This window comes from Leptosomus discolor, chromosome 3 (genome assembly GCF_034619465.1).
Source record: "Leptosomus discolor isolate bLepDis1 chromosome 3, bLepDis1.hap2, whole genome shotgun sequence".
NCBI classification, from domain to species: Eukaryota; Metazoa; Chordata; class Aves; order Leptosomiformes; family Leptosomidae; genus Leptosomus; species Leptosomus discolor.
Window position 1 is genome coordinate 18,601,031 of NC_141393.1, and position 25,843 is coordinate 18,626,873.

The 25,843-nt window shown below is 44.5% G+C and overlaps 1 protein-coding gene across 1 annotated transcript in view; it reads right to left on the reverse strand.

Moving 5' to 3' along the window:
• RIN3 (Ras and Rab interactor 3) overlaps positions 1-25,271 on the reverse strand; it is a 49,778-nt gene extending 24,507 nt beyond the window's left edge. Inside the window, exons 1-3 of the mRNA XM_086463598.1 lie at positions 25,209-25,271; positions 20,271-20,385; positions 2,320-2,392 (exon numbers count right to left, since the gene is read on the reverse strand). Of these exons, the coding sequence (XP_086319724.1) occupies positions 2,320-2,392; positions 20,271-20,385; positions 25,209-25,256 (236 nt within the window). The 5' untranslated portion in view covers positions 25,257-25,271. The remainder of the gene's footprint in view (positions 1-2,319; positions 2,393-20,270; positions 20,386-25,208) is intronic.
• Positions 25,272-25,843: the final 572 nt, after the last annotated feature.

A 25,843-nucleotide genomic window follows, 5' to 3' on the forward strand; every position in this document is an offset into this window, starting at 1 on the left:
ACTGAAACACACCCTAAGTCTCAAATAATTTAACAGAGCTCTTGGGCTGGCAGTGAACTATTCAGGTTCCACTCTTGCTCAGTGACAATTCGCGAAACCTGATCCTACTTCAATTCTCATTCTAACAAGGACTAGAAAAGCCAGCAATAATTGTCCCTAAAAGGTAGCAAGGAATAGTGCCGGATCATTTTACACGTTAAAAAGTTTAACAAAATGTTCTGCAAGCTGCAGGAAATTACTTTAGAAAAAGCTGGTGTTGTGAGTAGGTGGTCTCTGCTACACAAATGCACATCCCAAAAATGCACGTGACTGCAGACCTGGGGAAGGCTGATTTGTTGACAGATGAATGCAGGGGGGCTATTGTTGCCCTTATTAGCAGATATGTATCTTACTGGTGTACTGTGTACTCCATGGGTTCTCTGTGCACAACTGAGCACTCTGTTGTCACATTGTTTGACATAAACTGATGTGATCCTAGGATTTTTTTTTCCATGGCAGATACCAGGTTTCAAAGAGGAAGAGGGTCCATGGACCTTCTGCTTTCTTTGTTTGTTATTGCTATATGCATAGTTCCCTTCTATTTAATTTTTTTTTTTTTGGTAGAAAAATACATCTGAAAGTGAGGAAACATTATGACATTGCCCTAATACAAGAAAACCTGTTTTTATTCAGGGGGCAGCAGGTTGCAGATAAGCCACCAAGACACCTGCTACCTACAGGTGCTATTTTTGTGATCTAAGGTAATCCAGCCAGGCCAAACTTTCTTTTGAGAAGAGCCTGTCAGCCCTGATAAGCTGTTTCCAGCTATTTATAGATGATCATTTACTACAGCCGTGAGAACAGGCCTCTCCACTCATCATCATGGAGAGCTCCTATAAACTGCTAGCAAATGGTAGGTCAGTACGTAAGACGCCTTTTTGTTACCTGCTTCTTTCAGAAAATTATTCCCTATTTATTTTGTCTTTTGGCAGTGACCTGAAAAATCACATGAAATATCTGAATGTGTATTTGACACTCAGAAGTAACATCTATAAAAGGAGCAAAGATAAAAGCTTTTCTTTCTGAGACTTTTTCTTAAGCCATGATCCTCTCTGCAGGAAAGCAGAAGCAAGCATATTTTCCCTCCCACGAGCCATTTGACTAGAAACACCCAATTCTTGTTTGCATTTGGGCTCTTCTTTGCGTTGGTAAGACAGAAATTTTTCTATGGGTCTAGGGGTTAATTTATGCCTATTCTTTAGGGTCTATACACATCTAGATGGATAAATGTCTTTTCATTGATGGGGGTGAGACAGAGTGTGTTCTCCTGCGTGCGGGTAGGAGACCTGGCCCAGCAGCATTGAACTCAGCTGGCTGCAGAAGCAACCCTCAAAATAGCATGAAGATTACTGGCTGGGTAAGCTGCAGCACGCTGTATCGTACCATAGACAGACTGTTCCTACTATGTGACCTAACCGAGTCACTAACATAGCTGCCTTGTAAACATATCCTGAATGTGCTTTCCCCTCTTAAATAACTACTTTAAGTGTCATCTAAGTTTATATAGGATAGATCAAAAGTTTACATCCAGCTTGAAACCAGGCCTGCTGCAGCAGGAATGGGGTAAGTACGTTGTGGAGGTATCGTTGCAGTGTGCTCAGCACAACATACAGGTTAGAGGAGACTGCAGACACATGGGTTTAATTACACAGAGGGACTCATCAGCTGCTGATCAAACCTCGCTCTAATGAAAATAACCTTACAGGTCTTTCCCATCTGTGTGCCCACTATCTTTGGTATTTTTACACTGAGCAAACAAACAACATCTCTTCTTTATGGCTTTATTTTATTTTTAGATTTTGGATAAAGAACAGAAATTGTTTCCGGACTACTCTCCTTGACAGATTCCCCATAGGTGACTAAGTGCTCTGAGTCTCCCGCAGGCAACAGTCCACTGCCAGGTGTGTGTGTATGCTTAAAGCTGCTTTAAATAAGAGATGGTAATTCGGGACCCTTTTTCTTCCCTAGCATTGGTCCTTTGTGGGTGCATCCCTATGGACCTTCCTCAGACAAAGCTTCCAGCTTCAGGGACAGCTGTGGTTATGGTGTGACTGGCTAGCAACTGGGTGATCTGGCCCCCTCACAGATACTAGCATCTGAAATTTGTAGGGCAACACCTGCCTGCCTGCCTGGTTATTAGTTCACCTACAAATCTGGTCTGGCAGGTTAGAGGAAACCAGAGGAAACAGCAGGGGCTGTGCTGTGACTGGATACTGGGGAAAGACAATCCAGAGGGGAGAGTGGAATGACCTCTCCATGGAAGCAATGAATCCAACTCACCTACTGACACAGTAGAAGGCAACCAGTTTGAAGACATCCTCAAATACAAGGACAGATCCTTCCAGGTACAGGACTGTTAAAAACAAAAAGGACAGTCAGCAACTGTTTTCATTGAGCTGTATGGTAAAAAATGCTCGTGGGTTTGGCTCACATATCTTATATTCTGTGATTGTCCAGTATTTGCATGGACTAATATGAAGAAACATAAAGAACTGGCTTCAGATGGCCAAACGCAATGAGATTCTTCAGGGAAATACTAGAGAAGAAATACCTCAGCCTGGCTTTCTGAATAGCTAACTCAAGCTATCAGTGTTGTGACAGTAATAGAAACAATGGGAAGACAAAAAACCCAGGTCACAGCCACAGTGTTCATTACAAGCCCATGTGTCTCTAAGGATATGCGTATCTGCAATACATGTGGGGCTGACCTTGTGACTCTCCATGCTGGAATCTGGTTTGGTCTGGATGGACAAGTGCTTTGAAGCAAAAAAAAAAGAAATTACTGTTTCATTACTATGTGTGTGGTCTCTGACCTGGGTCACACAGGCAGTGTGAGCACAGCCTATTTGTATCTCTGTATTCTCCCTCCCATTGTGTTACACAGCGACAGCACTTTCCTTTAAATGGCAAAATACAATCTACACCACATTGCAGAGTTCTTCAAGATTACCTCCTTTATAACAGCATGCTATGGCATTGTGTAGCCCAAATATCACATTATTATAGAGCTTTTGGCTACTAAGCTAGAAAAAATTCACTGACTGTTGGAGAAAATTTCACATTGACAAATAACCCAAGGCAGAGAGAAAGAGATGGATCTGCAGGAGAGAAGTGCCCATCTTTGCTTCAGCTTTATAGTCTCACAAATTTTCTGTGCCCGTATGTACACAACACACCATCACAAATAGAGATCGACAAGTTTAAGGAAATCTGTGGTGGATTGTCCAAATGCCTGCTTACTGGTGGTGGAGAACTGGAGCCCCAGAGCTGCACCGTTCCTGCCACAGGGGCACGCCGGGAGTCCTCGGGGAGCAGCACCAACTCACACTCACACAGCAGTGCCTGCAGCCACTGTGTCTTCCTTCTCTGTTTTCCAGGCCACAGTTCAGAGCTGTGGACATGAAGCTTGGCTGTTGTGATTCAGCTTCCTCACTCTGCCGTGATTCACAGCCCTGTGAAACGACTCCAGCTCTTTGCCCTGCTTGCCTGGTTATTAGTTCCCCTACAGAGCAGGGCATCCAGCACCTGTGGGAGGGAGACATCCATCTGTCTCTCCTTTCCCTTGGCTCCATGCACTGGCTCTTGTTCTCCAGCCAGCAGAGAATCCCACTGGAAGGAAATGCTCAAGCTTGTCTCTTGTTCAGCTTCACCGTTCATTCCCCAAACTAGGCATTTCCTCCTTTTACTTCTCCCTTTATCCTAGCCCAGGACCAGCAGGTTTCTATTTTGGGATGAATACACCAATGTAGGCATTTTTTAAAGAGGCAAAAGCTGTGTAATTCTCAGAAGTCATTCCTAACGTCAATTTGTGTTGAATCAGCACAAACAGGTGAACCTCAGTGTGTGCACTGGTACCAGACTGCAACGTGGAATTTAAAACATACTTCAAGCAAAACAATCCCTTTCCCTTACTTTTCTCCCACAACTGGAAAAGTTATTTCTTTTTCCATAATAAGAATTATGTTTCAGTCAGGGATTTTCATTAAACATCTACCATGAACAATTTCTGTAGTTTGAAATCCATCTGCTTCACAGCTCTGACACAGGAAACAAAAATAAAGACAAAACCCAGTGCTGTTCCAGAGAATGAACCAAAACCCAAGAGTCTGAAGTCACTCAAATCTCCAGCAACTAAATAAAGCCCTTTGTGTGGATGATGGTTCTAAGGACTTTTTTCTGTTAAGAACCACATGTTCACTTTGGCATCCCGAGTTGCAAGTGTACATAGAAGTGCAGGCTGCACCTGTACATGTTTTACGTACATAGCAGATCGCTTGGATTGGGACTAACAATTGTTTCAGTGCCAGGAAGCTCTGCCATTTGGGAGCCTGAATTTTAGACAAAAGAATATTAGTCCGAGCTGAATTTTAGACAAAAGAATATTAGTCCAAGCCCCTCAGCATCAGGAACATCCACATAGAAGGGCCTTCTCACTGTACAGCTACTTCTGGTCTGCTCTGAGAGGTCACAGAAGGCAACAAAATCAAATGTATCTGTCAGCAGGCTGGAATTCATCATACAGAGACCCAGAGCTCTGCTGGGACATTTTTGGGTGGCCTGCAAACAAGTAAAGGTGGAAAATCACTGCTTTAGATGGATCATTTTGCAAGGTACTAGCACCATCAGGACCAACACTCTGCCCAAAATTTACTCTGAACACTGACAATATCAAGCAGCCTACGCGGGGCTACCATGACCACTTGGACCCGCTCCCAGCGCAGTATCCGTGGGCAAAGCCTTGCAATCTCCTGTGGGGAAGGTCCTCCTTGGAAGAAACTGTAATACTTTTTCCTTTAACCTGTGTTTATCTAGACACCTGCTGACTGCCAGCAGGCATCACTGATAAGTAGTGCTTCCTGACTGCTTTGCGGTTGGGTAGCAGATGATGGGTTCAGGGTAGGAACATCTCTTGTGGGAATGGTTGTCATTCACTTGTGGAGACCATTAAGTGGGTCCTGCTGCATGTCTCTGATCCTTGGAAGGATGCAGAAAATAGCAAGTTTGTATAGCTAAAAGGGCTCTGCTGACTGTTGGGGACAACATGTCTCTCCTCCAGTGCCCTGAAGGCACCCTGCTCTGAGAAGACAGTCAGGAAGAGGTGCTTTTCTCTGGCTGTGGACGTGTTGTGGGTAGCTGGGGACATTTCACTGACACAAGCACTGCTGCTTAGGGAGGGATCATAACATTGCCATTTAGAGGAACTCATGACTTTTGCAAAAGCTACAAGAAGACACTTTTCTGCCAGACTGCTGTAATCCTGCTGAAAACTGCAGAGACAAAATTCACCTTTCTTGGGCTTATAAAACTACACCCAGGGCACCTGAAGAGCAAGGAAATCTCTATGTCTCACCAGAACAGTGGCAGGATTTCAAGAATGTGATCAAAAGCAACTGCAAAAATAGGCTGGGTTCTGTGAGCCAAACATGTTGTCACAGCATATTGAGTTTTACCTGATATTTGGAAACCAGCAGAAAAAAGTCACCTAAAAAAGGGGAAATGTGTAGATCAATGGGCAATTTTGAACAATCTGAAACAGGGATATCAGAATTAATTGAAAATGTTTTTATGGGTGACAGAAGCATTAGTAACAGGAATTAGTGGTTCACTGTTGACCATTCTCTATTTTGTGTCCTTTGTGCAACTCAATAAGTGAACAGGACATGGCCAGATATGAACTAGTTATGAAGTATTTATGATTGTCTCATCTTTCCCTTTACTACATGAACATGCTCTGGAGACTGTCATCTTTAGGCACTGAGTGGAATTGGTCTCCATGTTTCCTTTACTCTTTAGACCTCCCCATCATTTCTCCATCCAGATGCTCATGTTTTTGAGTCACACTGTCCCTGGGTATTCTGCCTTCCTTTCCTCTGATTTTTCCCTGCAGAATTGTGTTTGCTAGTCTTGTTGTTCTGGTCACATGGACAAACCACCCCAATTTCCATCTTCTCACTGCTTACATGGGGTCACGGGACCCAATTACTTCAGCTTCTTCTTCTCTAATGACACTGTTGGTCCTACTCACTGTTTTTGATATCCATGTAATCCTTTGGAGATATCTGAATTCAAAGATATGAATTCCTTATTCTGCAGCAGTTGTGTTGACAGAAGACTACTGAGAACACAACCATCCTCAGAAGTCCTGCTTGGATGTGCTTGAGGTGCTCTTGTCTTTCCAGATTCTGGTAAATTGTGAGATTTGTCATCATGGGAGTGATTCCACTTTTCTATTTCTATTTTAAGATTTAAGATTATAACTCCAGTGTCTCCTAACCAGACCTCTCATTGGTGTTTCCCTCCTTTGATATAAGTCTCTGGCTTGATACAGCAGTTGCCATGACCTTGCTTGCACTGACCTTTGCAGTAATCAGTACTGGCCAGTTTTGCTGCTGTTCTGCTACCCTCAGCCCTTTACATGCTATGAATCACTCCAAGGATCACTGCCTTGGAGCAATCTTGGATTGCTCCAAGGCAGAGGTTGTCGACTTTCTGACTTCCAGATGCTGATGTTCTTAGCTGTTGCTCTGGGCAGGTTAGCAGTTTCCTGACCCCAGGGAATGAGCCCTGGGTATTGTCAGAGAGGACTGCAGTGACTACTGTAGCCCTGGTGCTGAGGCTGTTGCATTTGTCACGATACGCCTCGCTTGTTGTACCTGCTGTGCTTTACAGAGGTGTGTGAGAGTGTGATGTAATTCCTTCAGGTTATTGCTTCAGTTCCCTGAGCAGATGCAAATCTCCTTCTGGCCCTTATTAATGCACTAGGCTGCTGGTAGTATTAAGAGAACGAGCTTTAGCTGGAAAGAGGGAAATTTAGACTACATTGGTAGAAGTCTTTAGGGTGATTGCGGTGTCTTTCTGCAACAGCTCTGATGACTGTTTGGAAGTTCCTAGTATCTGTCCCTGACATTGTTTCTTGTATTACTTTTTGATAACCTGGATGGTACTGTATGGCCTTCAAGTGCTATGTTCTTGTACAACACTGCCACTGTTTATCTGTTTTCTCTTCTCAAGGCCTTTTTATTTCTTCTGTAACCTAATGCCTCTGCTTCTTCCATCTGATGTCTAAGCTGTAGTTTCCTTTTTGGTTTGCACAGTTCTAGACTGCTTGGGCAAACCAGGACTGTTTTGTCTTTCCTAGTGGTTCTTTAATGAAACTGTCAGTTGTTTCTGTTTTCCCCCCTCATCCAGGAAGGGCAGAAACTCCCCTGGTTTGGACTTCTGCCAGAGCCTTGTGCCTCCAACTCATGCTGTCTCACAGGATTTCAATTTTATGGTTTCCTATAATCTTTCTGGCCATGATGAAAAAAATCACTGCTGGTGGCAGTTCCTGGGAAATCAAAACTAATGAATTACAAAAGTGATAAAGTGTTAATGAGCTTGGGTCTAGAGTGTAAGACAAATCTATTTTTAAACTATGTTTTTCACAAAATATAATCATATTGTGCAGAACAAAATTAATGCTGTTAAAGAAGATGCAAAACACAGCCTTTTGCACTCTTCTCAGGCTGGGGTTGAGTGGAGGGGACACTTGGTAGACTTGACTGTTCCCCTGTGCACCATGTGTGTATCCTTGTGCTAAGAAAAAGAACTGTCCTCACATCTAACAGCCACAGGGGTCTTGGCCACTCCACTGTACTTTGGCTCATCCACATTCACCCAAGCAGATGGGCGGCACCTTGGTGTCCACTTAGATTTTTTGCCTTTAGCTTAGCACAAAATCCTACTGCCGCTTGGTCTCATTGCCTTTGCTGCAGGATGCTTGAGAAGAAACGTGTTACAGTCATTTCCCTGATCTGTTTCCTCCTTACTGTGATTAGAGTTTCAGCAGGGGTTGAGAGGGTGGCTCTCAAAGGTACTTCAAGCACAGCTAACGCAGCTAAAATAAAAGTGTCACAGCTTCTCAGTGCTTTCCTTACAGGTATCCATGTGAACAGTCCTGGCAGGCCCACGGGCACTGCCAGCCATTTCAGAGGTTAAGAGCAGAGCACAGTCTGGTGAATGGCAGTTCAGTTTCAGTGCTTGCCTTCCTTGTCAGATCGTCACCCTGCATCTGCTTTTCAGTGCTCAAATAAACACCCTAACGTCTGTGGAAATTCCATATCTGGTTTGCACTGTTTCTTCAGGCAGAGGCTGGGGAGATCCAGGACTTCTTCCCAGGACCAGATGGCAACATGAGGTTTAGCTGGAGTTTTAGATGTAGCCACACATATTCTGTTTTCTTGCTCCCACATGGCAGGTATGAGAGGGAAAATGTGACCTTTCTGAAAAGTTGAGGACTGAGAGAGCTCCCAAGGACACCAAGGAGAGTAGGGTGACATGTTTGATTGGTGCGGGCCCTCCTGTAAGCAGTTGAGCACTGTGGGATGGTTGCTGGAGAAGTCACATTTTTCACAGGTAATTCAGCATCCACATGTACATTACAATGGCAGTACAAGATTTATGCTGCCCAGCATAGTGATTCAAATTGTCAGGGCTTGGGGCTATGGCTGACAAGACAAACTGAATATAGATAGACACTTGCAAGTTGATCTCAGAAGGCAAATTTTGGTAAAACTTCGTGAAGTAAACAAAATTTTCAGGTATATAAAGGGTCTCCCTTGTGCCTAATGTAACAGGAAATGATGTTATGATTTGAAATTCTGGGGTTTTAGTTCTTAGCAACAATTTCCAGATCATATAGATAATCTTGAGAATCAATCCTTATGTGAGAAATATAAGTTATCATACAGATGTATTTTATTAAGGACCATTTTTTTCCATTTACTTTGGAGAAAACTTTATTTCTCTGGCTCTGAGATACATCATGAAATACCATGGAGTTGAGGTTAATCATCTAGAAAAAGGAAGTTTTCTGAGCATTTTAACGGAAGTAATCCCATACTCAGAACCACATTCTGTGTAAGAGACTTCCAGGAAGAAAGACCACAAACAATATCCAAAGGTGTGTGATGAAAGGGACTAAATCACTCTGAAACAGCAGAGGTCAATAGGGTGGACATTAAAGGAAAAAAACTATATTTCTGCTTCTGAGAGTTACGATCCCACCTACTTCTGATTCCCACTTTTCTGAGTGGAATAGATTGCACTCTCACTGACTTTGAGGGTCCCACTCACAGGTTAAAGTATGAGGTCCTTACTGCCCTCATTTTACTTCAAGTAGAATCTTGTTTACCTCATTTACAAGTCTAAACTCTGGTTTATCAAGCTCTTTAAGGTCTTCAGATAGCAAGCACTGTCCAAGGGCAAAAATTATAATTTGTTCCAGTTTAGCCACTGAGACAAGGGCACCAGTATTATGGGTACTGATTTAGAGTAGCTGTTTTAAAACCAGTAAGATTTTGGGGTTACGTTCAAGGTACTAAGCAGAGCAGGGTAAGACAATATTATCCTAGAACAGTATGCATAGTTTCTATCTCCGATTACTCACAGATTTTGCATTATGCCTCTTGGGAGTGAAAAATGAGGCAAAAAAAAGCCAAAGTGAGGATTAACAAAACTGAGACAACACTGAAGGCTTCTTTCCAACAGACTTTCCCCACAACACTATTGGTTTAAAGCCTAAAGCAAAAAAGAAAATGTTTGTGTGGAGAGAGGGGAGGTAACTCTTCAGGATGAGAGTTTACAAAAAAAAAAAGGAAAAACCCCACCCGCTATAAGCAACTAGAATGTTTCCAAAACAACTTGTAAACCACACAGAAACCTGGCACTGTTACATCTTGAAAAAGCAGCTGCTCAAGCGTCTCATGTTTTAAAAGTGTTTTATGTTTTCGAAGTGTTTTATGTTTTAAAATAAGCAGTGCATCAAAGCGATGTGGAACTCGTCTCAAACAAGAAGGACTTGGTGAGACTTTCTGGTTCCTTTGTGCATGTCTGCATTTAGAAGAGACATTATGAACTTGCACAACAGGTTATAAAATGTGTCCTCATACCATGTTTTACAATATCCCCCAAGTCCTCGGTTGATGTTCTTGCCAAACCAAGCCTCTGGGCTCCTAGTTCAGAGTAGTCTCCTGCGTGGGAACTCCTTGACACTTACTAAATTTTCAGGGTTGATAATGATGGGGATAATGGAGAACTCATCCTTGGCAGGCGGACTGACCTCGGGAAGATGTCTAGGTTAGATGTCCTTAGGGGACTAGAAATCATTCAGTCTCTATCTCCAATCAAACCGCAGACAGTAGACCAGAAAATGATAATGTCTCCTGTGTCCTTATAACAGCCCACGCAGAGGTGGCCTTTGGCCTTGCACTGCCTGTGAAGGCAGATGAGATCCAGCAGAAAGCAACAGCAAAACGGCACTCCTTGAGCTGGAAGCCAGGGCTGGGGCAGAGCTGCCCAGTTATCCCATGCCATGGTGCAGATTTGGTCAATGATAGGTTTTTCATGCCAAGAAGCTGCATAGGTGACAGTAGACTTTGCTTGCTAGTGAGAAACATGCATAAACAGGGGAAATTAGCCCATGCTGAGCTCTGAGTGATGCAGGCAGATTGTTATCTGTGTCTGAGTGAGGCTAATCTGAAGATAACTAGGGTATCTCTACATCTTCAGATCTGTCACACAGACACACCATTGGCAGCAACAGGAACCTCTTGAAAAGATAACATTCGTCAGTCTGCTCTCCGTAACAGCAAGGTGTCTGCCACACTGAACAGGAGTCATTTACTACAGGCAAACAGGATACCAGCCTGCATGCCAGAAGCCTCCTGCAATTAAACTGCTTAAAATTTGAGGCTTAAGGTTAACTACATATTCAGATTTTCCAGCCTCCCCTGCTAATAATACACAAACTTTTATTTGTCAACTGGCTAATCCTTGAAAAAGGTAGTCTTGGACCAGTTCTGCTGCTGAAATGTATGATTTTCATAATTGAGATGGAATTAGGGAAATCAGCCATTTTTGGCAAGAGAAGGGAAGAGGGATCTCTCTCAAGGGCTTTGATAACTCTGTTACTATATTTTCCAGCATGTTTCTGCTTTTTTCAGGCTAGTCAGGCCTAGAGCTGACAATGGTTTCTTACTTTGCCTCAGTCACACACTCCATTACGCAACAATAAAGGAAAACATTCTTCTGAAGTAAACTGGAAAAATTGGCTTCCCTCACAGTACAGCAGTGGAGTTGCCTGTCAAGGTATACAGAAAGCATACAAAAAATCAGTAATAGTGTTGGTACCTCAGTGCTGAACAAAGTCAGGTGCTCAGTAGGCAAAGGGCCTCCCTGCAGCCCAGTAAATACAGTGCTGCTGGCTGAGCCCCTTCAGCAACCTGTGCCTTGGCTCTCAGTCTATAAAATGGGTGCAATGACACCAACCTCCCTGGGAAAATTCAGCTAAATTCAGCTTGGCAGGGAGGGGAAGGGGCAGCACCTGGGCATGCTGCCAGCGATGCTCTGCCTCAAGGAGGTTGGCTCCTAAGGGGCAATTTGGCTGCAGTTTTGCACTGACCTCCCACCCCAATCCCGATAGTGCTTGCCCTCTGCCTGCAGCCTCTTCTCCTTGCACTGCAGGGCTGCTCTGCTGGGCTCCTGCTTCCGTGGGCAGCCTCCTTTTGGCTTCGCCCAGAGCATCTCGGAGGCTCATGCAGTCACCCAGCACTACAGGATGTGACCCTGTTTTCGGCCACCTACTGCTCCTCTCCACCCTGTTCCCAGACCTGTCTCCAGTCTGCCTCCCGCTCTCCCTGCAGTCACCAGCTACTCCTCCACCGCCATATTACCTTCTTCTCCGTTCTAGACTTTATTTCACGTAACCCAGCACATGGTAGCACTTCTAAGGAAGCACTGCCCCACCACACCATCCTGCTTTCATGTCCTCATGTCTGCGCTGCTCACTTCTTCCCAGCCATAACCTGCATGAGGGAGAGGAAGATGGGGACCAGAGGGGCATGAGGGCATGGACACACGTGGCCAGCAGATGAGGGAGAGCAAGAGTGCTTCTCGTGACAGCAGTGTCAGCACAAAGTCACAGCCTGAACTCACCTAAAACCTGGCTCCTGCCTTTCCTAGGGACAGTGCCCATACCCTTTTCCATCTACTTGTGGTCATGAGGCTGTAGTACCCTAGCTACTAGTTACTGGGGCTAGTGATGTTTTTGTCTTCTCTCTATATGCATATTCAGTAAAATCATATTCTATAGTAAACCTGAAGTTGAAGACGCTTAATGACCTTCCCAGCTGGTAGAAAAGTCTCCAGGGCAGTTCATGAGGCAGTTGCCAAGGCAGTCCCCTTTGCTTTACCACTGAATAGCAGCATGGGGTATAAAAAAAAAACAAACAAAAAAACTTGTTCTTTTCCTTCTGTAAGGTCAGGTTTAGGCTCTCATCTATTCAGAGGAAATCAGAGCTATAAATAGTCCTACTCTGCTTTTCATGCCTTAAGTTTACAGTGTTAAGAATTCTTCTTTCCGGTGTTGAAAGCTGCAGGGTTTATACTCTAGGAGGCCAACTGTTTCAGTCAAAGTGCCCATTTAAAAAAGAATTATGGTACCATTACAGTGATATCAGAAGTAAGTGAATGTACTTTCTGATGGGCCCTTTTGCCTGTCCTCGAGAGGTTCGACTAGAGAAGGATGAGATGTACATTTACTCCTTAGATTGTCCTTCTCCAACTGAAAAGTCCCTTTAGCACCTGTGCAAAACCAGTCCAGGAGCCTTGTAGTGCTATTAACTGCACATGATCTCAGCCCGCAGCAAGCTCAGCTCTGCAATATGCCAAGGTGCCCAGGAAATATTTCTGTTTTGTTTATTTTTTCACCACCATCCCTCTGTAAATCTTAGCAGTATTTCTCCCAGAACCTGGGTCTCAGAGAATGGGAACTGCTTTTGCTGCTCTGCTGAGACATCCCTTCTGAGAACTGAGCTTGCCCACAGACTGACTCAGTCTGACAGGCTGGTTCCCTCTCATGGGATCACTCAGGCAGGCAGGGATCCTAGGAGGTCTCTAGCCCAAACCTGTGCTCAAAGCAGGGTCAGCCATGAGGTTAAACCAAGTTGCTCAAGGCTCCATCTATCCCTGTCCTCAAAACCTCCCGTGAAAAATCTGCAAGTACTACGCAAATAAATGGCTTAATCTTAGAAGCCAGTGTCATAGAATTATAGAATCATGAAATCATACAATCATTATGTTGGAAAAGACCTCTAGGATCATCAAGTCCAACTGTCAACCCAACACCACCATGTCCACTAAACTACATCCTGAAGCGTCACATCTACACTTTTTTTGAATATCTCCACGGATAATGACTCCACTGTCTCCCTGGGCAGCCTGTTCCAATGTTTGACCACTTTTTCAGTAAAGCAATTTTTCCTAATATTCAATCTAAACCTCCCCTGCCGCAACCTGAGGCTATTTCCTCTTGTCCTATGGCTATTTGTGTCATGAATATGAGCACATACTTCAGTTCATTCCCTTTAGCTATGAAGTGAAAGATCCCATGTTTCTGACCTCAGTCAGTACCACAGATTTCCACCTTTTCCATCTCCATTCAAGTTCAGAAGGGATCCAAAATAAATGCAATTAAAATTTATTTTAAAAATGGGAGATTGCCTTCCTGTAGGTTGCTTTCATATATCTTCTGTTTTCAAAGTCTTTAAGAAATTTTGAGGTTACATCTTTAGGTTTTTCTCTGCAATTCTGAGGGTTATTTCTCTTCCTGGATTAAAAGAAAAAATAATTTCTGTCTATCATCACTCTATCATCACTCTACTTCCTGATTCCAGCAGGCAGCGTGTTAGCAAAAAGACTTGCAAAACTGAGGAAGCTATTGCAAGAGCTGCCAATGCTCCCACAAAAATATTCATATCACAAAGGTCATCTGCACAACTGGCCACTCCCATTAAAGGAGCTAAATTGTGAGTAGGCTGCAGTAACTGAGCTATCCTCCCATTTTTTCCCATGACCTCATTTATGCAGTACTTCAGTGCAGTTCATGTGGGAAAATACCACCTAACCGTGCTGTGCCAGATTAGCAATGAAGGCTTTGGTCTCTGAATTTGTTAAACCAGCCTCAGCAACATATAATAAAAGAAACGTTAACAAAATAAAACAGGGAAATCTGCCGTAATGGACCGTACGTGACCACAGTGGCCAGGGTGCCAGCAGAGTGCAATAGGCAAATCTATTATCAGCAGCTCAAGGTGTTTAAGCCAACAAAGAGCATCTGCTGAGTTGTTCCTAGTTGATCTGCCTCCTCTTCCCTGCTTTGTGTTCACTCGGTGAGTGCCCTCACATAGCGCTTGGAGCCACTGACCCACGCAGGGACACAGGCAGGAATTTGTATCCCTTGCATCAGAGCTCTGCCGTCATGCCAGGCATGCTTACAGCCCTCACCTCAGGCTGGCTGGGCTGTGGAGACCAGGGCTTTCAGCAGCTTTGTTTAGAGCTAAGCTGCAAATATGAACAAAGCCCATCCCCATGTTATTCTAATGCCTCTCTGTAAACATGCTGCTACCTGATTACTGTTGTTTAATTACCAGCTGTCACGGCTACAGGACAGTCAGAATGACTGCACGTACCATTTTTATTCTGGGCAAATGGCATTAGCCTATAATAAAGAACTTTTTTTCCCCCGTATGTGCTTGGGAAGGAGGAGTGGAAGTGTAGAAGTCGCTGAGGTAACTTGGTAATGATGGACAAAGTTGGCTTTGAGAGTTAAGCTTGCCTTCACAGTGTTAAGACTGCACCTATTTGGGATTATTAAGGCAATAAAGTAGATTGTGAAATCTTAGCCCTTAAATAAGCTCTTCCCTTTTCTGACTGATTTCACCCTTCCTAAAACCAGTGTGCAAAGGAACACCTTTGCCTGTTTAAATTGCTGTTTGATACCCCAGCAAGGCCTGCCTTCCTGCTGCCTCTAGACCTGGTGTAACTCTTCTTCCTGTCCTCACACAGAGCTCAGTGGGGGGTGAATGTACAAAGTGGTCAGGTACTCATGAACTTTCATGGAAAAGAGATTTTCTTTGGTAAAAACAGTTAGAGAATTAACCAGGCAAGTAAACTGCTGCCATGATTTTTACTAGAGTTGTGGTCTTCTCCTAAATCCCTGCTGTCTCAAGCATTTCACGTGAGGCTCCAGCCTGCACTTCCTGAGATGAGACTAACGTTAAGAAAGGCCAAATAAGGTGACCAGGGCAGGACACTGGATTTCTTTATCAATAACCTACCTGACTTGCAACTTTGCAGCAATACTCAGTGATTGCTCTTAAACTGCTTTTGAGTGCAGTAATTGCCTCTGTCTTTTCTGTCAAGGTATATTGTGGGTCCTTACCACAAGCCCATACCATATAACCTGAAGCACAGCTGCTGTCCATAAACCAGAAATTGAGCACAATCTACCGTGTCCAATGGCACTGTGTCTCATCTTCCAAAGGTGGTATTAATCGTGATCTGGACATTTTTGTATTACTTGGAGGTAATTTTTTTTGGCTTTCCTATTTGATTGTGTTACAGTTATTTCAAGACCTCTGTTACGCTCCAGCTCATTCAGTGTTTGTCTCAGAGAAGCCGGAAGGGTCAGAGCAGGCAGTTTTAATTTAAATCTTGGAATTTTCCTGCAATAAATGAAATAACCGCACTACAGATAAGGCTTCACTACAAACCTCTCCTTCAGCTGTGCAGTCATTGATTTTGGGGGCTCAACTCGGCCTTGGCCCAGCACATTGGGAAAGATGCTTCTGGACAGCTAACTACGCCTGGTGGCAGATTGTCCCACGCTGGTACGGTTTAAATAAGGAACAAGGACAGCAACTCCACCATGGGCTCATGTGAACAGTCTCAGGAAAATAAACCTCCAAGTGAGCAAAGCCAGCTGTAGCCATGGGGGAGGCAGGAGCCAGGACCATTGCAAGAGCGAGCATATATGGCAAGATCAGGCCAGCCTCACACACCTTAGGGCATGAGCCTGAGGAGTTCAGTACTGACATGGCAAATCAATTCCATAGTTATTTCTATAAAAATTTCTAATAATATGAATAATACATTCTTATTTATTCTGTTCAATTGCAGATTCTTCTCCTGTTTAGTGTCATTTTGCATATTTGGAATGGAATCATGTCCTCTTTTTTTAGGACACAAGAGTTTGGAAAACAGTACTACACATTCTGCACCAAAGCATATGTGCAAGACTCCTGAGAAGTATATGGTCAACTCATGTTTCGTGATATCAGTTTATTTTCAGCTATAATTCACACGATTTCCCAGAAAAAAGGGAAGCGTTACCCTCAGTATATGGTGCTAGAGCATCCTATTAAAGGACTTTACCCCTGTGGCATGTGTCTTCATAACTCTTTGTGAAAGTAAAAGGTACTGTCACCACCTGCACCAAGTGGTCTATCATATTCAGATGCTTCTTTCAAGCTCTCAGTATATGTTATTTCAAACGTGCACATTTACTTTAATCATCTGATTCATTTATTTTTAATGCTGCGGCAGTAACACTGATGTCAGTGGAATGGTTTCTGGCTGTATAGACATAAAGGGGAAGAAGAACAGGGACCTGAGGTTACAACCAGTTTGCTGAGAAAAGCCAAGGGTAGGAGTCAGTTGAGGAAATGGTGCTTGGTTCTTGAGGTACGTGAGGCTAGGGCTCCATTTTGGGATGAAGCTGAAGTAGGGGATAAGTCTCAGAACTGAAAGTGCATGAAGTAGTTGAGATTTTAGCAGAGCTTGACAGGTATCTCCCAGCACTGCATCTCTAAATGGAAGAAATCTTGTAACAAGCCTTCTCTCTGGGAGATTTCCACTGTTCTGAGTAAGAAGTAAGGGATCCTTCAGGCCGAGAAGCGAAACTACAGAGATCCAAGGCTTCAAAAGTTGATGGATTTCCCAACTTTCTCATGAACCATGTAGTATCTGCTATTGAGTTTCCACCATACCTGCTGCTGCGACCAGGCTTTAGGCTTCCTGTCCCTGGAGGAATTGTGACCAAAGATGAAGAACCAGAAAAAAAAAATAATAAAACCAGTCTCTTCATTCTCCTATTTCACGATTCTAAGGGCTACTTCACAGAACAGGTGAAACTTCCCCACGAAAAAAATGGAAATAGGTTTCATTTCTTGACCCTCTTACCTAGTGGGTTCTTCAGGGGATTTCCTTTTAAAAGAAAATCACAGTTAAACCCGGTGTTCCCCTCAGAAAACTATACTTCCCTAAATATTTCATCAAATGTCAACAAAGCAGATCTGACATGGTGAAAAGAAAGAGAAAAAAAATGATCCACCGTTATTTGTCAGTGCAATAGTAGGAAACTTCCTTTTTTTTTGTAGTTCATTGAATGGCCATCTATATATGGACCTAAGGGGCTGGGCAGCACCTCCATACCGTCATTATGATACTGAGGAAAACCCTTTCAGATACTATCTGAGAAGTAGGAAAGGATAAGAATGGATTTTTACGAACAGCTGAGCAGCAAAACTTGCTGTTTAAAGCTGCATATGGTAAAAGTAAGAGACGGACATCACTGTAGAGATGGCACAGAGCCATCGTGTCACCTCTAAGAATACACATCCTTCTTTGTGAAGCTGAGATTGCACTGAGTCCTCAGGAGAAGGACAAGAAGCAGCTGGCAAGGTCCTACAAAATACTAAGCTGGAATGGGTTGCAACTTGAATTTTAACTGGAAGGGAGGATCTCTGTAAAATCTGAACTATATATGTCAAGGCAAATTCAGCTTTCAGTTTACATCTGAATGCATCAGGTCTGTGGAGTCTAACGAGCTGAACCGAGGTGAAAGGGAGGAGAACTTGTTCCCACTTCTTCAAACCCTTTAGGAGTCATCAGCTCTCAGAAAGGGACAAACAGCTCTTTGTGGGATACATTACACAGATCGTTGCTTATGTGTCAACTCAGAAAGGAAATACTAGGAACAGGCCAACAAAACCAGAGCTGCTTGTCCCCAGTACAGCTGGGAAGGGGGATTCTTGAATGGCAGGGGAATTACAGCTGCTCCTTTTGAAGGGGACCAGCTCTACTCCATTTCATGCAGACTCAAAGAGCAGGTAGCTATCAGGAGGATCCGCCTCCCTGTTTGCGATGTTCAGTGGCAAGCTGAAGCCTCCTTTTGGCAAGCACAGAAGAACTGAAGAGGGATTTTCTGAAGTTAAAGCCTAGATGCCTTTAAAAACCCTGCCAGTCTATAGTGGTCCTCAGGCTATGCAGCTGGTGTGCTGTACACCCTCTCAGGAGGGTGTAACGATGAACTTTCAACAGATTTGCGTTCCGCTGCGGGAGAACATCTCTGGGGGCACTCCGAGGTCTCTTACTCTGATATATACAGAATACCAGGAAAGAGTGAAGGGCAGGTGTACCAGGGTACTTAGCAAGGAAACTCAGATTCTAGCCTTAATTCTTTTAAAGCTCTCGGACAACATATAATTTTATTTCCTAAGAAAGTTTAGAAAGCAGTTGGAATAATGCAAAGGCGATAAATCAAAGCTTATTAGGTTACTCTGAGACCCAGAAGATTTACCATCTCCCCTTGTGGCAGATATAGTGCTTTGGCTTTACTAACGGGAGTTAATTCGATTTCTTCTGAACTCAAAATCCAGGCTACTTACTCTAAATGAGAAAGGAAGCAAAAACATGACTGTTTCTGTGCCCAGTGTGTTCCTGTCAAAATGGTGCAGGATGGAGAATTGAGAGGCTTTCTACAGCTCAACACTGACAGAACTCAAGCTAAAAATAATGTGAATTATTAATGCACCAGCCTCACAGCCTCACAGCCGCAGGGATTACTGCACATGTGATGGCAGTTCTCCTGCTTTTTGAACGAGAGCTAGTTTTTAGTTACCTTCCTCCACTTACTTTGCAACGTGTAGGAAAGTGGTGGAAACTGATTTAATTCTTGTTCCTACCAGAAAGCTGTGTCTCTGAACACATCCTTTGTGTTAAGTCAGTGATAAATTAGAAATAGCAAGTGAGTAAGTTTGAAAAACATGGCAGAAAAGTCTTTCTAGCTAGGCTGGCTTACAGTGAAATTTTTGTACTACATTTTACTTTGCCTCAAAGAAATCAGATTTTATGGCACAGGACACAAGAAGTAACATTTCTATAAGTGACATTTTTTGAATGGCAGGATTCAATTTTTTAACTTTTATCCAAAGGAAAACTTGAATCATGAAAAACCAATTCCCCACCACGCAAAACCTAAGCCGTAGGTCAACCTCAAATAGCTAAATAAAGAAAAAAGTTTCCCCACCCTGTAGCTAACCCTTGCCCTTGAATTCTTAATCTGGACACCTGAAGTTGTGGCAAAAGGTTTGCTATTCCTGCCCTCATGCAGCAGCACTGAACCTGTGCAGCATCTCTGCAAATGTGTGCTCCAAGGTGCACGCAGATGAGAGAGAAAGCTTTCCTGGGGGGGATGCAGCAGCCAGGCTGCGCGCTGTGCAGAAGAAATGTTGCAACAGCCTGTGGTCTGTGCTTGAGATTAGAGCAGATTAAGAGATTCACTTGTCCCTCTGGCTTTAAAGTCTGTTTACGATGCAGAGGTATGCAAAGAAACATATGAGAAGGAAAATATTCACTTGAGCAGCTGTCAAGGGGGAAGAAATAAGCCGCAACATTGGTCAGTGGAAACACAAGCGTTTTAGCAGAGAGTAAAACATACGCCCTGGGGAGCTGGCTTTGAGGTAGAACTCAGTGACAGAGGGTTTGGATGCGTTTGTATAAATAAATAGTGTGAAGTTATTTTGATGAACTCATTCAAGTGCTTGTTTCTGTGACTATCCTATGATTCCCGTGTTTACAAATATCTCTTGGAAAGTGGAAATCATATGCCTTACAGATCCATTTACACCGAGGGCTGCATCAGATGTGGCTGACTGTGAACTGGGAATGTAGCAGATGTCAGATGCCTGGTGGGCCCCAAATTCAGTGGCAGAAGTAGAGACAGAGTCAGTGAGTTAGCAAGGCTTAGTCTGTCAGTGCCTTGCACTTTGCTCAGGACTTCTACCTGGTGAGAGGCAGCTCCTCTGGCTTGATCAAAGCACTGGCCTGCTCATCTGGGGGTGCTTTATTTTCCTGTTGTGAGTCTGTAAATTATAACACAAGGTGCAGAACCACAGGGGAGCTGAGGTAAAGCAGCTGCAGGAAATATTAACTGAACTACACCATAAAAACAAGATCTGTTGCTTCTCACAAGAGGAATCTGCTCATTGCAGGCGAGATTACATAAATACTGGCGATCACAAGAGGATTCAGTACAATAATCAGAGCAAGACCAAAAAATGTAAAGAACTCACTTGATTTTTCTTCTTTGATGTTGTACTCCAGCACACCAGGAGCCTCATTCTGCACTGGCAGGCGGACTGCAAGGACCATGTTGTTCACGGTACCCTCTTTCCTCACCAAGAATATCTGAAATGGAAGAATGGAATCAAGAGCTTAGCTACATTATGTGAGCTTCTGAACTTTAATTTAGGTCATTGGCAATGAAGTTTTTTATCAGTACAATCCACTTTTAAATGATCTTATTTTAGTTTCGTTCCACTTGGTTGAACTTTACATGACAAAAATAGTGAATAAAGGGACATTTCATCTGGGTGAAATTCAGACCTGTGAAGGAACCAGCAAAACTTCTATTTGTCAGTGATGACCCACTTAAGCCTAAGGCAAACTGTTTCACTAACTGAAGTGTATAAAGCTGCACTCACAATTTATCAAATGATGCTCCTCACATAAGTGCCCTAAACCACAGACAATTCATCCTAGAATGTCCCAGTTAGGGTCTAAAGCAAGGGGGTCGCTTGACATGAGAGGAGAAGGATTCAAGTGTCCATGAGTGGAATATAAGGCCAAAGGCTCTGGTGGCCACAGTGTCTCATGGCAGAGTTTTTTCATGGGATCAGAAGATCACTCAGGCTGGCAGGGACCCCAGGAGGGCTCTTGTCCAACCCCCTGTGTGAAACCATGATGCCAGACGAAGTTGCTCAGGGCTTTGTCCAGACAGGTCTGGAGAACCTCCAAGGATGGAGACTGCACAACCTCTCCAGACAACTTGTCCCACCACTCAGTGCCCTCAGAGGGACGTGTTTCCCTGTACCCAGTCTGAACCCCTCTAGTTTCAATGTACGCCTGTCACCTCTTGCCCTCCCACCATGAGAGCAGAGCCTGTCTCCATCTTCTCCATGACCTCCCTGTAGGAACCGGGGAATGGCTATGCAGTCCCTCTGAAGCTGTCTCTACTCCTGGTTGAACAAACCCTGGTCCCACAGCTTCTCCTCAGTAGGTCTGTGCTCTTCTTGCTGCCCACCACACCCACAGAGGCCTTCCCACAGAGCTGCCCAGCCAGGCACTGCCAGCCCGGATTGCTGCCGGGGGTCTGCCTTCCCAGGGGCAGCACTTCGCCTTTGCCGTTGTTGAATTTCTGAAGGTTCCTACCAGCCCTGTCCCCCAGCTCCTCTAAGATCCCTCTGGATGGCAGCACTGACTTCAAGTGTATTGACTGGTCCTGAAATCACAGAGCAGATGTGGTTGGAAGGAACTCTGGAGATCATCTAGTCTAACCCCCATGCTCAAAGCTGACGGACTACAGCAAGTCACTCAGGACTGTGTCTTGTTGCGTTTTTTATTATCTCCAAGGATGGATGCTCTACAGCCTTTTGGGCAACCTGTTCCAAAGTTCCGTCATCCTGACAGTAAAAAAGCTTTTCTTAATGTTTAAACAAAATCTCCTGAATTTATGCCCACTGCGCCTCATCCTTTTGCTAGATACATCTGAGGATGGTCTAGCTCAATCTTCTGTACTCCCTCCTATCAGGTGTTCATACACATTGATGAGAGGGCCCTGAGTCTTTAGTTGGAACCAGTGGAACCACTGTAGCCATTGGTTCCCACCAATGGGACCAGTGAAATTAAAAAAAAATAATCACAGAATGGTAGGTGTTGGAAGGAACCTCTGGAGATCATCTAGTCCAACCCCCTGCCAGAGCAGGTTCACCTACAGCAGGTCACACAGGACTGCATCCAGGCGGGTTTTGAATATCTCCAGGGAAGGAGACTTCACAACCTCCCTGGGCAGCCTGTTCCAGTGCTCTGCCACCCTCAATGTAAAGAAGTTTTTCCTCATGTTGAGGTGGAACTTCCTGTGCTCCAGCTTGTGCCCGTTTCCCCTTGTCCTGTCACTGGGCACCACTGAAAAGAGCCTGGCCCCATCCTCTTGACACCCACCCTTTAGATATTTATGAGCATTGATAAGGTCCTCTCTCAGTCTTCTCTCCTCCAGGCTAAAAAGCCCCAGGTCTCTCAGCCTTTCCTCATAGGGGGAGATGCTCCAGTCCCCTCATCATCTTAGTAGCCCTCCGCTGGACTCTGTCCAGTAGTTCTGTGTCTCCCTTGAACTGGGCAGCCCAGAACTAGACACAGTACTCCAGATGACGCCTCCCCAGGGCAGAGTAGAGGGGGAGGAGAACCTCCCTCGACCTGCTGGCCACACTGTTTTTAATGCACCCCAGGATACCATTGGCCTTCTTAGCCACAAGGGCACATTGCTGGCTCATGGTTAACTTGTTGTCCACCACAACTCCCAGGTCCTTTTCTGCAGAGCTGCTCTCCAGCAGGTCAACCTCCAGCCTGTACCGGTGCATGGGGTTATTCCTCCCCAAGTGCAGGACCCTCCACTTGCCCTTATTGAACCTCATTAGGTTACTCTCAGCCCAACTCTCCAGCCTGTCCAGGTCTCACTGAATGGCAGCACAGCCCTCTGGTGTATCAGCTACTCCTCCTAGTTTTGTGTCATCAGCAACCTTGCTGAGGGTTCACTCTGTCCCTTCATCCAGGTCATTGATGAATATGTTGAACAAGACTGGACCTGTGGGGAGCACTGCAAGCCACAGGCTTCCAACTGGACTCAGCACCATTTATCACAACCCTCTGAGCTCTGTCCTTCAGACAGTTCTCAACCCACCTCACTGTCTACTCATCTGTCCCACACTTCCTAAGCTGACCTATGAGGATGTGATGGGAGACAGTGTCAAAAGCCTTGCTGAAGTTGAAGTAGACCACATCCACTGCTCTCCCCTCATCCACCCAGGCAGTCATGCCATCATAGAACACTATCACGTTGGTCAGGCATGATTTCCCCTTGGTGAATCCATGCTGCCTACTGATAACCTTCTTTTCCTCCACATGCTTAGAGATAACAGCCAGAATGAGCTGTCCCATCACCTTTCCAGGAATGGAGGTGAGGCTGACTGGCCTGTAGTTTCCCAGATCTTCCTTCTTGCCCCTTTTGAAGATTGGAGTGACACTGGCTTTCCTCCAGTCCTCAGGCACCTCTCCTGTCTTCCATGACCTTTCAAAGATGATGGAGAGTGGCCTAGCAAGAGCATCTGCCAGCTCCCTCAGCACTTTCAGGTGCATCCCATTGGGGCCCATAGATGTTTGGGTGTCTAGTTTGCCTAAAAGATCCCTAACTCAATCCTCCTTGACCAAGGGAAAGTCTTCCTTTCTCCAGACTTCCTCCCATAACCCCAGGGTCTGGGATTCCTGAGGGCCAGCCTTAGCAGTAAAGGAGGAAAGGAGAAAGAAGAGGAAAGAAAAAAGAAAATAGAAATGAAAAAAAAAAAAAAGAAGAAAGGAGACAGACGACAAAGGAAAAAGAAAAAAAGAGAAGAAAAGAAAAGAAAAAAGAAAAATATTTCATTCTTTGTATTGCGTGAGCACCTAAGAGTTGTTTCTAATTAAAGCTCATTGTCAAAGATATTTTTAGCTTGTTCCTTGAAGCTGCAGACACAAAGACAAAGTAATCTTCACCTTTATCTGTTCTTTGATAGCAGGTTTTGGCAGGAGAGAATGAAGGTATTTTTATAAGAACTGAAGTAAAAAAATTGGGCTAATTCTGGAGTCTGGATACAATATTAGAAAGAAGAAGTGTGAGTGGATAAAATGATTGATCAACTATAATGCAGTGGAAATCTATCAAGAAAATATTTTCTTGGACAGAGGAATTATAAAAAAGCTTGTCTAGAAGCCAGTACCTTTCTCTGCATAAGTCTCAGTATTAAGGGCATCTCCTGTCACTCTGGAGCACCCATGCTAAACACACAGCCTTGAGGCAGCTTCTCAGCCTCGCACAGTGCTGTCATCTTGGCCTCTGCCATTCATAAGAAATTGAGCACCGCAGGCTCAGGTCCACCAGCAGTGCAGAGAAAATCCAAATGAACGCATTGCAAAGAGGTACATGCCTCAAACAGGCCTATTTCTAGTGCAGGGCAGCCACTACCTTCTGTATCACAGAAAGTATCTGCAGGTAGGAAAAAGCCATAGAGGCTCTTCCTTCCCCAGGTCCTACCGCCCAGGTCCTACCACGTGACAGCATGGTCCCTCTAACCCACCTTGAGAGACTCCTGCGACCTTGGATCTCAGATGGCACTATCTCACATTGCATCAGTCAAATGCTTTATCTGAAATTAAATTTAAGCAACGAGAGAAGTGAAACCTGGGAATTAATCACTTCTGTTTTCCTGATCAGCATGACTGGTTGCCATGGCTCCAAAGGCTAAAATTGGACCATGGCTGTTCAGTTGAGAGGAATGTGGGTTATCTGAGCTGTACCTAACCCTACTGCCCAGGTCAGGACCAGTATGCAAAGCAATATCTTCCATTTTCACCGGTGGTGGGAAAGGTGCAGTGTTGATTCGGCTTCAGGTAGGCTCAGAGTGGGCAGCAGAGCCTGCCCTTGCCATGGGACACCTCTGATACATCAGCTTTTCTCCTGCCTGCTTTGAGCTGCAGCTGAAGACCATGTTGAGGACGGCGTAAGCAGGAGGTACAGGGGCAAGATTTATCCCCAAAGCTGCTCAGAGGTGGGGAATGGCCAATTGTTGCAATAAAAATGAGTTGCAGCAGCTCTCAGTATTTAAGGGCCTTTTCTTCAGGGATTTTTTTCCTTATTGCTCCAAATTAGGATAGCAAACATACCTATGGTATGGTGGTGAATGAGAAGGCATCTCCATGAATATACATGCTAAGTAAATAAAACCAGAGAGAAGATTACATTCAAAACCATTATATTTATCTTGCACTGTTGTGAGTGGCGTAAGCATCAAAAGGTAATGGAAACAGAGAGCATAATCTGCTAAATATTTTTGCTTCCACATAAAAAAAAAAGTTCTGCTCTCCTAGCCAGCTCCACCAAGGACAGGAAACATGGCTGTCAAGCAAAACCACTTTGGACTTACCCCTGCTGTTTCTTTGCCAAGTATCGCCCCAGCCCTTTCCTGGTTCATGTTCAGCTGCAGCCAGACGGGACAGGTCTTGATGAGTTTATCAAGGATGCTGATCCCTGGAAGTGGGAGGCAGTTTGGTAGGGCAGTGGCCTGACAGAGATGTGTCTCCTTTCCCTCTTTGCTGGTATCTCTGATTGGGCTGAAACATAGCAAGGGAGTCCTTCGTAAGCAGAACTGCAAATGGAAAACTTGGGTGCGGTAAGGACTGTAAATGAAAACTCAAAGGCACGCACAGAGGCACTTACCAGGAGAGTTCCTCAAGGGGCATTAGACCACAGACACCTTGCTTTGACAGAGGCAAACTGGGTGCATAGGGCTCGACAGACAGATACGCCCCATCCTAAGGACTACGGCCTCTTGCTAATGATGCACTCCTGGGTTTCAGACCACAGGCTTGCAGGGTGCTTTGTGTTGAGATCTGTTGTTTTCAGCTCATCTAGCTACATTGCCTAAGCACAGGTACCCAGAGACGGAGGTAAGGGATGCACAGAGGCAGCCAGCACTGCAGAGGGTAGAGCATGCCTGTCCCCTGGACTCCATGCTCCAGCTGAAGGGTCATAGAAATGTTTCACGGCTTCAAAGGGAGT